This window comes from Phocoena sinus, chromosome 6 (assembly GCF_008692025.1).
Source record: "Phocoena sinus isolate mPhoSin1 chromosome 6, mPhoSin1.pri, whole genome shotgun sequence".
Classification (NCBI taxonomy): Eukaryota; Metazoa; Chordata; class Mammalia; order Artiodactyla; family Phocoenidae; genus Phocoena; species Phocoena sinus.
Window position 1 is genome coordinate 10425161 of NC_045768.1, and position 14385 is coordinate 10439545.

Sequence of the window (14385 nt, forward strand, 5' to 3'; positions counted from 1 at the left end):
GGCACAATTAGTTTAGGTACAGTGAGCCATTCTTATCAGGAATGGTGAGAACCCTTGTAAAATCTAAGTTCCCACAGGCCAGCCAAGGGCTCGCCTTACAAGCAGGCCTTGCCAAGGATAGCAGTCTCAGGCCTGGGATGTTAACTCTTTCCTGCATAGTATATAAAACACTTAGGGGCTTCCCTGGTGGCGCAGTGGTTGAGCGTCTGCCTGCCGATGCGGGGGACACGGGTTCGTGCCCCGGTCCGGGAGGATCCCACATGCCGCGGAATGGCTGGGCCCGTGGGCCACGGCCGCTGGGCCTGCGCGTCCGGAGCCTGTGCGCCGCAACGGTGAGAGGCCCACATACCGCAAAAAAAAAAAAAAAAAAAAAACACTTAGTATGGTGCCTGGCTCTTAATAAGCACTTCGTAATTCGTAGTTGCTGCAGCTGCTGCTGTCTTAGATCGGGACTCCGTTTCACCACTGTTCCCAGTGCTTAGCACAGTGCTAAGAATAGATGTCTCACTGACAGTAATAATCATAACTTGTACTACTAACAGATGACACGTATTAAAGTTAATTACGTGCCAGGCTGTGTTTTCAAGACCTGACAAGTATTGATTTATTTAATCCTCATCACAGCTTTGTGACGTAGATTATGTTTGTTACATTTTACATGTGACGAAACCAGTGCACAGAGAAGTTAAGTAATTGGTCCAAGTTCTTGTAGTTTGTTAATGGTGAAGATGGGACTTTAACCTGGGCCTTCCGCCTCCTGAGACTCCCTTTTAACTATACCCTCCATAATGGACAAGTAAGTGGCTCAGTGGGTAAATGAATATTTAAAATGAGTTGTTCAACCACCTTTAAATACATTTTGGCAGTAAATGGGGAAGACTGAAGACTGGATATTAGATACTATTATTTTTAATTTTGTTAGGTATAATAATGGTATTGTGGCTATAAAGTAAAATGTCCTTATGTTTTAGAAATGTTTATCAAAATGTTTAGGATGAAATGTCAATGTCTGCTATTTGAAGTACTATAGTAGAATAAAAATTGATGAAGCACATATGGGAAAAATCAGCAGTTGTTAAAGTAGAGAGAGAGTGTTCATTAAACCACCCTTCTTACTCTTCTGTATTTTTAAAATTTTATAATCAAAAGTAGAAAGGTAAAGTGATGTATTTATTAGCAGTAGTAAGCAGTGCCCAAAGTAGTAGTAGTGCACGTGTTTTAAGATAATATAAATTATTGGGAAAATTTGATGTCTCGTTAATACAGTGATTTACTGAATGTATATTATCTGCTAAAGTTTTTGATGCATTTTAGAGCTATAGATTGATACCCCTTTGTTTTATAGATGAAGATACTGAAAATGTATCAATGTCAGTGATAGGTTCTTCATCACAGACCAACCAGCCTTTCTTTGATCCCTTGCTAAAGAACCTTCTTCCCTTTACCTCAGGATTTTACCTTTGGAAAAATAAAGTGCTTTACTTTTTTATCTGAAAATATATTTTTTTGTATTATGTACTTGGTGTAATATGATCATAATGGATTTGTTTACCACTGTGTATTCCAGTAGTGTGTGTGCGCGCATACACACACACACACACACACACACACACACACAATTTATCTGTTTTGCATCTTGTATCTCCTCACATTATACATGGAGGTAGTGTTGCTTCTACTTTATAGTTAGAGAAACTTTTCAGTTATCACTTAAAGTGTAACCAAACGTAAAGTAAGAGTTGTTGCTTTCTGATTGAATATTGTGGTCTCACGCTGCTAAAAATCCAGGTATGAATACAACCTCTTATATCTGTCTCAACAGGCGTCTGATGGAAGCAGCTCCAGAGAAGATCTTTCATCCCAGCTTTTGAGAAGGAATGAACAGATACGGAAATTAGAGGCCAGGCTTTCTGGTATGTCTAAGAACTCATAAGAAGCAAAGGAAACTTGCCTTGCCTGACCCTCTTTGCCTATAAAAAAGCCAAACAGCATAACCTTACAGTTATTTTGACATATTTTGATATTCTCAGTCAAAAAGGAGCAACTTGTACCCCCTTTAATCCCTTCTTTTGTTAGCGTACTGAATAGTGTAAATTCAAAACTGAGTTTTAAAGTTAATAAAAAAAAAAAACTGACATTTTTCTGCTCCTGAGATTTCTAGCCGTGGATATAAAAGGTATTAAAAGTATATGTAGATTTAACTATCTTTCATCCATTAGCCTAGCTTGCTTTCAGGTGGAGAGGGTTAGGAGATAGCATTTTTAGGGAATGGCCAACAGATGTTGGATTCTTCAGCACCAGACAGGGCATGGTGCTACGTTGCCACTTGCTACAGATACATATCACCTGTGTAATGTCTTTCTGGGTCTTTGGGCTACTTTTCAGTGGTATTTCTAACTTCAGCACCTGTATAGACGCTATAACTCTCATTATGTCTTTTATGTGCAGTTTACGATGTACACCACTCCTATTATATTCTTTGCCTGAGCAGGGCATATTTGTGGTAGAGTTGTGAGTTCTTATTTTGGTTTCTGCCAGTAGATACATTTTGAAAGCTTCAGCCTGTGAAGTGGTCAATGACTTCTGTGTTTGTTTTTGTCCTTTGGCCTTATGCCCATTTTACTGTAATGAAAGCAACAGACTACAAAATTCACCAAGTTGTATGTGAAATATTTGTGTTTGTGTAGTTATCAAAGGTACATAGTATAACTCACAGCTCCTAGGTAGTCCATTATCTCATTGTGTTCTCACTCTAGCCTAACAAGACTTAGTGACATTAAGGTCACAGAGGTAGTAGGTGGTAGAGCTGGGATCCAAACCACTACAGTCTGCTTTAAACTCAATTGTTATTATCCTGTTACCCCTACCTGTAAGTAATACCAGTAACAGAGGTGAAGTAACTTTATATTTGTTCAGTGTTGGGGAGAAAGCTCTAAGGTAATATGGATCTTCCCTAAATAGTTTGGGCTTGACTGATGTTAGAGGAGGGACAGGGAAGAGGACTGACATTTATTAAGCCCACTTATGTCCTGGGTACTTACCTACAGGCTCAGTATGAATAATAACAGCAACCACAGTATCAGCTACCCTTTATTGAGCATTGTGTGCAACGTGCTTAAAGCACTTAGTTTGTTTTATAATTAAGGCATATAGAACATTTAGTTTATTATCTAATACATCCTTTGAGGTAGATAAATTAATATCATTTCATAAATGAAGAAACTAATACTTAGGATCAATAATTTGCTTAAGGTCTCTCAGCTAAGGACTGACAGAGTTGGGATTTGAACTAAAGCCTGTCTACTTTTCCACTATACCATACTATCTTCTTTGGCTACCAAGGTAATTAATTCTGACTTTCACCTTTAATGTGTCATAGGCAGCTCAGTTCTGTGTAGAAAGGAAGCTGACTTTTCTAGAGAATTAAGTACTTTTATTGCAAAGGCAATACTGTGGTAAGATGTTTGCTATTGCCCTAACCACTGTCACTCAGTTGTATGGACTCTAAGTGAGCTGTTCAGTGAACTCCCTTTGATCTATCCTACTGCTAAGACTGGAAAGGAAGGTGAAACTGAGATTTGAAATTAAGTAATGAGATAATAGTGGTTTTCATGGCGGGGCACTTCTGATGACCAGACCAGGCCCAGTTCTTGTTCTCTCTCAAGGCTAAACAAATCTGCCTGTTTGTATTCACCATTTACACCGTGGGTAGTTTGTACTATACCTGTTTGCCTGTGTTGTTCATTGTTAATGGGAGGCTGTCTGCCCAGCTTTCCTTAACAGGAATGGTTTTCAGGTTGAGAAAATCATCATCATTTTCATTCATTTTTTTTTTTGTTTAATTAACTTCCTTTCCTGATGTTTGTCCATTCCTGGTATGTGCGTCACCCTCCTCACCCAAGACTATGCTGAACAGGTCCGAAACTTGCAGAAGATAAAAGAGAAGCTTGAAATTGCATTAGAAAAACACCAGGATTGTACGTATTTTTTTTCCTGCTTTTTTCAATCTTTCCAGGGTTTAGTTTTTTGAAATGAAACAATAACGTATGGTTAAGTTTGTCCTTCATCATAGCCCAGATCTTCATTTTATAAGTAGTGTACTTCTTAATCAAGTTGACGTAACATTTATCTGATAGTTACAAGCATACAGTTCATCCTTACGTTGCTTTATGGGCATGCTTCTTAGGAGAAGGTTATTATCTATCTCATCCAGTTGGCTGGTTTATTGGCTGCCCTTAGTTTTTAGTAAAATCAAGTGCCTGGTCCTTGGGCCTACATTAAGAAACTTTGGTTCTAGCCATAGCTTCATTGCTGCTTTGTTCAAGAACTGGGGAAAATCTCTATCTGTCATCACTCCTCTAACAATAGAACATAGATTTTGTTTAGTTTACCCTAAATCATATGTTCTCCTTTGGGTTCAATCCAAGAAAGATGCTAACAGAAGTAGAAAGTTATTTTTTGTTGATATAATATATACTAAAAAAATTTTTTTGAGGAAAATAAGGTGGAAGAAAGGGTTTTTTGTTTTGACTTTTTGTTTTAATTCTGATAAAGTAGTAGTAGCCATCACTTAGCAATAGCATTGGTGTTTTCTGGCAACCTACCTAACTCAGTGTTCTATCACTGTATCATTTAAAAAGTTACCCTTTGGCATCTTCCTAAATGTATATACTTGACTATAACAAAAAACCAAGAACAATTGGAAACAAGCTAAAACAAAACTGTGGTCTATTACTAAGGGCAAAAGATTCTGGGAAAGTCAAGATGGGTCAGGTTTTTCCCAGTCTCATAATCCACTCTGTGACCTTGGCCTTTTTTGTTAGGTGACAGTTGTAAAGTAATCACATGGGCTATTTGACATGCTGTTTCTGAAATATCTCCATATCTCAAATAGAGCCTCTTTGTTAACAGCTTCCATGCGGAAATTTCAAGAGCAGAATGAGACATTCCAAGCCAACAGAGCCAAAATGGCAGAAGGACTGGCTTTGGCATTAGCCAGAAAGGACCAGGTATTTTATATGTGGCACTGCCCAAGGCTGGTGGAAAGATTTCACTTAGTGACATGATTTCAAAAATCATGCCATAAACCTGGTAGAAGATATTTACAACCCAGGAGAAAAGGAGTGCTATATAAGATCTTTGAGATTTCATTTGGCCTTAGGGTGGGAAATTATTAAGGAACTTTACAGTTATAATCATGAAATGTGTCCATAATGTGAGAGTATCATTTTCCAAACTGTATAACTTTGTAAAATTGAGAGGAAAGTAGTGTGTTCGTAATCTGGTGGTGAACCCCAAGATAAGGAAAAGGGTCTCTGCCCTACAAAAACCTGTTTGAAGGCCTAGTCCCAAAACACTTGCCTTTATAGTGGAGAAGATGCTATCGAGCTAGTGATCATCCATGGAGTACATAGTTCTTACAACCTCTGTCCCAAGTTTCCTCATCCCCAGCCAACTAGACTGAGAGGAGCTTCTGTAATCTCAGTAGAACCATCCATTGAAAGATGCTGAATGAATGACAATAAGAAACTAATACTATTACTGGCTGTTACAATAATTATAAAGTATACTTTGTTCAATGGCATTTTAAATTTAAGATAAGCATCAAAATACTGTAATGATAATTCTGATTTATTAAGGTAGGGTCAATTTATTATATTACGTTTCATTTTAAGAAAATACATTATTTCATCTGCAGTAGGTAGGGTGGTTGGTTGACTTGTTTTACAGTGTGTATTAGTCATGTCAGACATTTACTAGCCAGAAAAAAAAATCATTCACCAATAATTAGTGAATAACTGTGATATGAATGTATATAAATGAAGAGATAATCTAAAATTGGTGGACTCTGATTGTAGGCAGTTGGGATATAGCCTTTTGTACCAGTGGTTATTTTTTCCCCTCTTCTGTGATTGGTGAGTAAGGGGCGTAATCCCTTCTCCTTTAACTTTTATCAGATGGCATAAAAGATATTGGTAAAGTGAAAATGAGAAGGAAAATAATGATCGGGGGCTGCTGAAGACAACCCCTGCCCCCCGCCTGTTTTTCAGTAAATTAATTTTTATATAGCAGTTGTGGAATTACCAACACAGCTGGTCCCAGCTACCCACTCCCAAGAAATATTAATAGTACTTATAGAAAAACCCTCAGGAATAAGCTGAAAACTGCATCAGAACATCAGATACAGCCTTGTTTGGGTGCTCTGCTTAGTAAAAATTTGCAGGCTTATATATGTGCTTTAGAATTTTATATAAAGTTCATTTTCTTTTCCTTTTAGGACTCTTGGCTTTCTTTATATTTGCTGTTTTGTTTGGTTGATTGGCTGCTTTGGGTGGAGAGGGTTATTTTGTTTTCTTAAGATCTTGATATTATTGATACTCTTCCCTGGAAACTGTACTTTTTTATTGTTTTGTTTTAGGAATGGTCAGAAAAAATGGATCAGCTTGAAAAGGTTAGTTCATCTTTGTTTTTGTCTCATTGTGAATGTTGGCCTCTTCTCTGGGGCTTGGAAAATGCTTTCTTCAGTACCTAGTACACTGATGGCTATACCACCTCTTGGAAGCAGGGCACTGGGTGATTAGACACTGACTTAGAAAGCTCATGTCTTCCTTTTTCTTGGTGGGTGTACTGGATATCTTTTGTTTGCCCCTCCAGATACACTCTCCACCTCCTCTCCTACCTTTCTCTGTGTATCTGAAGGCTGATACGGAATGCATCAGCAGGGCTCCATTGCCCTCTGGCTTCTAATTAAGTGTGCCTGTGGGGAACACAAAAAGAACTATGTGTGGAAGAATGTGGTCGGGAAGTTTATTCCCTCAGCCATCTCCATGTGAGATCCCTTCAGTTTGGATGCATCCCATGGCCCAAGGTCACAGCTTCAGCTGGACCTTTGGTTCACCCTCTGATAGAGTTTCTCTTTTTGTGTTTCTTGTAACCTATTTATCCCTTTGCCCCTTTATGCCCAACTGTTACTAGCACATCATCTCTTTTGGGTTTTCTTACCCCACCCACAGCTTTGAAAAGTCCCTTTATTAGACTGTCTGCAGAATATCTACTTTGAGTCTGTTTCTTGCTGGGGCTCTGATTGACACAGTGGTAACATTAGGAATAATTTTTGAGGATGCAGTGGGGAAGGAGGGCATTTCTGAAGGCTCAGCATTGAGTAGATAAGGGAACCCTTTAGCTAGACACAGATGAGGAGAATTGATTATTCCAGCACCATAGCTTGTGTAACACTGTGTAGGTGCCTTATGTAATGTATTCCTGGCTCCCAGACATGAACAGGAAGATGAAATTTCACACCTACAATTAGAAAGACATTTTAATTTAAAATAATCAATAGTCAGTTTGCTCAGCCCACATTATGTGCTGCTTCCTAATTCATTCCTTGTTTTCATTGAGTACTCCTAAGTTACTCTTTATGGTAGAAAATGATTTCTTTTTCTATTTTTTTTTTTTTTGCCACACCATGTGGCATGCAGGATCTTAGTTCCCCAACCAGGGATCGAACCCGTGCCCCCTGCATTGGGAGCACAGAGTCCTAACCGCTGGACTGCCAGGGAAGTCCAGAAAATTATTTCTTAGATTGATATATTCAGTTATAAAATATATTTACTGTTAATTTTATTAAACAGATGAGTTTTATTATTGCTCCATTCTTGGGATGAAACACGAAGTTAAACCAGCGATTTTCTTTGTGTGTCCTGTAGAAATCTGATTACCCAAGCTATCAGAATGCCTTAACGTATTTACATAAGGAAAGAATTACAGAAAAGTCAAGCTATGTCCCAAAGAAACTTGTGCTTAAAAAATATATATCTAAACATGGTGTTAATTATGGTCGTCTTAAATATGAAGGTATGGGTTAGGTTAAAGTTTTCTTATCTTGAAAGAAACTCTTAAGATTGTAGCAGTTGAATTCTCATTGGACTATTTTTTCATCTTTTAAAATTATGGTAAAGGGGGAATCCATATAGGACTGAACTAAATAAAATCTACTTCAGTTCACTAAGATCTTTCCTCTCCGTCCCCCCACCCTACCGCAGGAGAGGTTGGGAAATATTTTAGACCAGGAAAGAGTAATGAGGCATCTTTGTAGGTCTTTTAAGCCACTGTGATTTTTGGAAGTGTTATTTTTAGACTGTTTCAATTTCTTTTTTTTATTTAATTTTTTTATACAGCAAGTTCTTTTTAAAAATTTTTTTAAAATTTATTTTTTATACAGCAGGTCCTTATTAGTTATCCATTTTGTACATATTAGTGTATATATGTCAATCCCAATCTCCCAGTCCCACCACCCCTCCCCCCCCCGTTTTAATTTCTTTTTAATCAAGAATTGGAAACTGTGACAACAGGGTTTGTCCTGAAGAGAATCCCTCTCGGGAAGCTATTATTTAGTAAATTGTAACCTTCTGACCCCAGTCATGTCTAATTTTTGTTGACTTGCTATCTGAACTTACTAACCAAAATTAGTTCTACTTAAATGCATCTAATTTTTTAAGAGCATTCAGTCTTGTTCCAGTTATTCATGTTATTCAGCCAGTTCAGTGTGTCATTGAGATAGACATGTAAAATGGATGTCTGCAATTGCTAATCAAACTTAAGCACTTTACAAGTGTTAAGTAATTGTTGCTCTTGTTCCCCTTTTCACAACTATCATTTAAAACATATTTATTTCTAAGTTAAAGAATTTATAGATAATTTTGTAAGTAATTACCGTAAAGCTTCCCATTATCAATGTATTATTGCTACTGATAAGAAATTGTCTTCAGATTTTCCTTTATTAAGAATTCTGCTTGTATAATACGGATTTCTAATGTCCTAGTTGCCTGAGCTGATATCTTCTTTTGCATAGGATAAAAGGTTTCTGACAGCTCAGTTACAGGAAATGAAGAACCAGAGTTTGAATCTTTTCCAAAGGAGAGATGAAATGGATGAATTAGAGGGGTTCCAGCAGCAGGAACTAAGTAAAGTAAAGCACATGGTACGCATTTTTGTTTTAGAAGCTAAATCCTGAATAGATGATTTTGCTAGCCATCACTCTCTAACTGCTGATAAGCATACCTTAGTTGTCTTTGATACTAATCATATTTGTATGTTTTTCAGTTTGTTAAAGTGGAAAAGTTCTGTTTGAAATGTATTTCCTTTTTCTTTTTAAACTACTGGGCATATGAGACCCCTTCTAAGCTCACAAAAATGTTATGAAAGCTTGCCTTATTGGTCCAGATTTTTTGTAATTTATTAATTTATTTATTTTTGGCTGCATTGGGTCTTTGTTGCTACACTTGGGCTTTCTCTAGTTGCGGCGAGCGGGGGCTACTCTTTTTTTTTTTTTTTTTTTTGTGCTACGCGGGCCTGTCACTGTTGTGGCCTCTCCCGTTGCGGAGCACAGGCTCCGGACGCGCAGGCTCAGCGGCCGTGGCTCACGGGCCCAGCCGCTCCGCGGCATGTGGGATCTTCCTGGACCAGGGCATGAACCCGTGTCCCCTGCATCGGCAGGCGGACTCTCAACCACTGTGCCACCAGGGAAGCCCGGGGGCTACTCTTCGTTGTGGTGCGCGGACTTCTCGTTGCAATGGCTTCTCTTGTTGCAGAACATGGGCTCTAGGTGTGCGGGCTTCAGTAGTTGTGGCTTGCGAGCTCTAGAGCGCAGGCTCAGTAGTTGTGGCGCATGGGCTTAGTTGCTCCACAGCACGTGGGATCTTCCCAGACCAGGAATCGAACCCCTGTCCCCTGCATTGGCAGGCGGATTCTTAACCACTGCACCACCAGGGAAGTCCCAGATTTTATTTTTAATTTATTTATTTTATTTTTATTATTTTTGGCTGCATTGGGTCTTAGTTGCGGCATCTTCATTGTGACGTGGGCTTCTCTCTCGTTGTGGTGCGCGGGCTCCAAATCGCGCTGGCTCTTCACTGCAACATGCGGGCTTCTCTCTAGTTGTGGCACGTGGGCTCCAGGGCACGTGGGCTCTGTAGTTGCGGCATGCAGGCTCCAGAGCGCATGGGCTCTGTAGTTTGCAGCACGCGGGCTCTCTAGTTGAGATGCACAGGCTCAGTAGTTAGGGCATGTGGGCTTAGTTGCCCCGCGGCCTGTGGGATACTCCCTGACCAGGGATTGAACCGCGTCCCCTGCATTGGAAGGCAGATTCTTAACCACTGGACCATCAAGGAAGTCCTTGTCCAGATTTTTTTACAAGTGTATTTCTTAGTAGTGGTCCAGTGAAACTTTCTACCTTTGTATCAGCTTTTAAAAAAAGAAGAAAGTTTGGGGAAAATGGAGCAAGAATTGGAAGCACGTACCAGAGAACTTAGTCGCACCCAGGAGGAGTTGATGATCTCCAACCAGATGTCAGCAGACTTAAGCCAGAAGATAGAAGAGCTTCAGAGAAACTACTCAACGCTGGAAGAGCAGAGGTTCTTGCTTGGTCTGTGGGGCACATGGGTAGCGGTGTTAGTGTAGCTCTGGTTACAGCCAACCTGTCTTTCCCCATTGTTCACTGTAGCACTTCCTGATCTTAATTCTGGCAAGGTCTTCTGGACTTATCCTTACCTGCCTAGGGCTTTAGGATCCCCCTACCTCCTCCAAACCCTCATCCCCCTTCACCTGCCTAGGCTCAGACACTCCAACCCTGCCGAGCAATTTAGTACGTTTTAGAGTTGCTAAGCTATTGAATAGCCAAAGGTAGATCAGGATTTCTTGCCTAAACCTGAGTGGAATTTTTCTCTTGGGCCTTCTGCTTCAGAGAGAGTGAAGGAGTCTTTTCCACTGATAATCTTCACAAGGCTAATGTTTGCAGCCCTGACATGTAAAGAACCATCTGTGTTTTTCCTGTGGAAGAATGTGTCTTAGGTGGGATATCCAAATTTGTTCATTGTCTGCTTTCTTTCAATAAAGAGATCATGTGACAGCTTCAAAAACAGGTGCAGAAAATAAGATCACGGCCCTGGAGCAGAAGGAACAGGAACTCCAAGCCTTCATTCAGCAACTTTCCATTGATTTGCAAAAGGTAAGTAGAGGACTAGGAGTGGACCCAAGTTGCTAGGATTCATGAATGGGGTGAAAACTATATCTGTCAGAAATTTTCGCCTCAGGGTGGCTGGTGAAAGTTCTGTTTCTCATGCAGTCCACATTGCCCTAGTTCCTGGTGTAGCCAGGCTGCATCCAGATGGAAGGGGCCATGTAGTTGAGCAAGGGTTGCTTAACAGAAGAGGTCAGTATTGTCCTGACAGGAACTGTCAAAGCACACCATTTGATCTGCTCAAACTTGTAAACTACTATGTCATGGACCTTGAGCACAAGAAGACACAACAGCGGTGGTTGACGTGGCTAGGCTTGTACCTTTGACATACGTGGCTCTAATCCGATTTGTTCAAATGCACATAAATATCATTACTGTTCGTTTTTTTTGTTTGGCTAACATACCTTTTTTGCCCTTCTACTCTAGGCCTGTGCTAAATTCTGAGAATATAAGGGTGAACAATGATAGTATCACTGTTGACAGTAGTGTTTCTCAGTGGTGTGTTCCTTGCCATTTTGATCAGGACAGTATGTACTGTATGATTGTCCCATGCATTGCAGGACATTTAGTTTTCCTGGCCCCTGTGTTCTGAATGCCAGCAGCATCCTTCAGGCATTGACAAGCCAGCCCTTATCCTCATATAGACAAAACACCCCCTAATAGGTGGTACCAAAAACCCTACCCTCACCCCCTGAGGACCACTAATCTCAAGTGCACCAGAGACTTACAGTATTATTACAGTACAGTAAGATTTGTGTAAAAGAGAAGTCTATATACCCCTTCTAGCTATTAGCATACTTACAGATAACCTCAGTAGAAGCCGAGAGAGGTCATATACCTTGTTCAAAGTTATACGGTAAGTGACAGAGCTGAATTCTAACCCAAGTCTTACTCCAAAGCTCATGCTTGTTCCACGGGGCTTTGTTGACTCACAACAAGGAGCACCCAGTAAATAGATCTAGACACCTGTAGTGTTTTGTCTCAGAGGCCTACTGTTTCATGATAGAACTCAAACCTCCTGTTTGACAAGAAAAAAGTTCACAACTCAGTAAGTCCCAAATAAGTGAAACGGATTTTTCAAATGCAAAGGATATGCCATAGGGAGAGTGCATTTCCAGTGCAGGAGTCAAGGAACTGTTCCTGGAGGAGCTGGAATTTCAAGGATGGGTAGGACAGCAGGAAGCAGAGAAGACAGAAGGGTATAGAATACATTTTGGGGGGGGGGGGGCGGTTGGAGAGAATAACAGACACAAAACTTTGGGATTCACAGGACCGTTTGATATTAGAACCATCCATCCATTTCATAATTGGAAAAGGTAATTTTCCAGACTCTGGTCCCACTGAGTTCCCTCATTCATTCTAAAAATATAATTTGAGTTTTATTATGTGTCAAGCTCTGTGCTCTGTGCTGGGTGTTAGAAATACTAGGGTGAGCAAAACAGATATCACCCTTGCCCTTGTGGAATTTAGTCTAGAGGGGAAGTGAGACATTAATCAATAATCACATAGATATATAATTACAAACTATGATGTGTTGCTGTGAAGGAAAACCACAGGATGCTGTGAGATCCTGTAAGAGGGCATCAAATCAGATCTAGCGTTGGAGTCATAGAACACTTTCCTTGAGGAAGTAACACTTGAACTGAGATAAACTACTGAAGCTTGTGAGGGTAGGAATGATGGTAGAGAATTTTAAATAGGAAATAGTATGAACAATAAACCCAGAAACTGAGGCAGTAAAGGGAGTAGCGCCTTCAGGGAAGTGGAAGAAGGCTGGAAGGGTAACACAGAGTGAGGGAGAGGATTACTCTGGCTGTTAGAGGAAACATTGAAAGGGTTTCCAGTTAGGAGGCTATTGCAGTTGTGCAGGCATTAGACGGTGACTTTGACAAGAGTCGGGGTGGAAATGATGGGGGAGGAGACAAATTTAAGAAATCGTGAGGAGACGGACGCACTTGGTAATGTGGTAAATACAGGAGAGGAGCAAGAGGAAAGGAGGTGTTTGGGGTGATTTCTGGGTTTCTGGCTTAAGCACCTGAGTGGCTGATGCTGTCAGTCATCAGGCTAAGATAGCACTAAAGGAAGGTCAGTTTTCTCATAAAGATGATGAGTTTAGAGTCCTTTTCTTTGTTGTCCTTGTTAATATTGAGTAGATATGAAATAATATTTATGAAACATAAGTAAGGTAAATAGTGTAACAAGCTAATGAACTGCCATGTAGCTACTACCCCACAGGTTAAGAAAAAGAACAGTATGTTTACCTTTGAGATTCCTGGTGTGCCCTTTACTCTTCCATCACATTCTTTTTACCTTAAGTAAGCTTATCTAGAAATTACTCCACTTCCTAGCTTCGCTTTATAATTTTATCCCTAAACAGTAGCTTCTTTCATTTATCATGCTTGTTAACATTATATAAATGAAGTGCTGTAGGTATTCTTCTAATGCTACCTTTCTGTGCTCAAGGTTGTATTCTGAGACACATTCATATGGACACATGCCGCTATCATTTAATCTTTTCTCAACTGTGTAGTATGAAGTTACTAAAATTCATTTATCCATTTTATTGACAGTGGGCATTAAGGTATTTCTGGTTTTTGCTTTTACAAACGAGGCTGCTGTGAACTTTTGTCTGCCTGTGAATGAGTTAACTGTAGGGTATATTTGAGATGTGAAAAGTTTGGGTCAAAAGATTTGTACTTTTCAACTTTACTAGGTAATGCCCAGTTTTTCCATAGTAGTTGTAGTAATTTACAAACATTCACCAGCAGTGTATAAGAATTTGGGTTCCTCTGCTTCCTTGACAAGGTGATATATTGTCAGACTTTTAATTTTTGCCAATCTGTTGAATGCGAAATCTTTTCTCACCATGGTTTTTTTTTTTTTTTGGCCGCGCTGCATGGCTTGCAGAATTTTAGTTCCCCGAACAGGGATTGAACCTGGGTCCTCGGCAGTGAAAACGCAGAGTCCTAACCACTGGACCACCAGGGAATTCCCTCTCACCATGATTTTAATTTGCTTTTCCCAGATTATTAATGAAGTTCAGCATATTTTCATATGTTTATCAGTCATTCGTGCTCTTCTGTGAAGTGCTGGTTCAAATCTTTGGCCCATTTTCTATTACATTTTCTGTCTTTTTCTCACTAATCGTCAGAGTTCTTTATATATATCCTGGCTCTCATGTTCCTTGGTCAGTTATGTGGGTTGCAAATGTGTTCTCCCAGTTTGGGCTTGCCTTCACACTCTTTATGTTTTCTTCTGTTGAACATATGCTCTTCATTTTAGTATAGTTGAATTTATTATTTTCCTTTAAATTTATACTTTGTCTCTTTAAAAAAACCTTTCCTCACTTGGAATCATAACATTAT

The 14385-nt window shown here is 39.7% G+C and overlaps 1 protein-coding gene across 3 annotated transcripts in view; it reads left to right on the forward strand.

Annotated features, from left to right (window-relative positions):
- The window catches only part of GOLGA1 (golgin A1), a 52972-nt gene that overhangs the window by 5227 nt on the left and 33360 nt on the right, over positions 1–14385 (forward strand). For all 3 annotated transcript variants that reach the window (XM_032634580.1, XM_032634581.1, XM_032634579.1), the window contains exons 4-10: positions 1823–1913; positions 3903–3977; positions 4912–5009; positions 6419–6451; positions 8855–8983; positions 10246–10415; positions 10897–11008. In XM_032634580.1, the coding sequence (XP_032490471.1) occupies positions 1823–1913; positions 3903–3977; positions 4912–5009; positions 6419–6451; positions 8855–8983; positions 10246–10415; positions 10897–11008 (708 nt within the window). The remainder of the gene's footprint in view (positions 1–1822; positions 1914–3902; positions 3978–4911; positions 5010–6418; positions 6452–8854; positions 8984–10245; positions 10416–10896; positions 11009–14385) is intronic.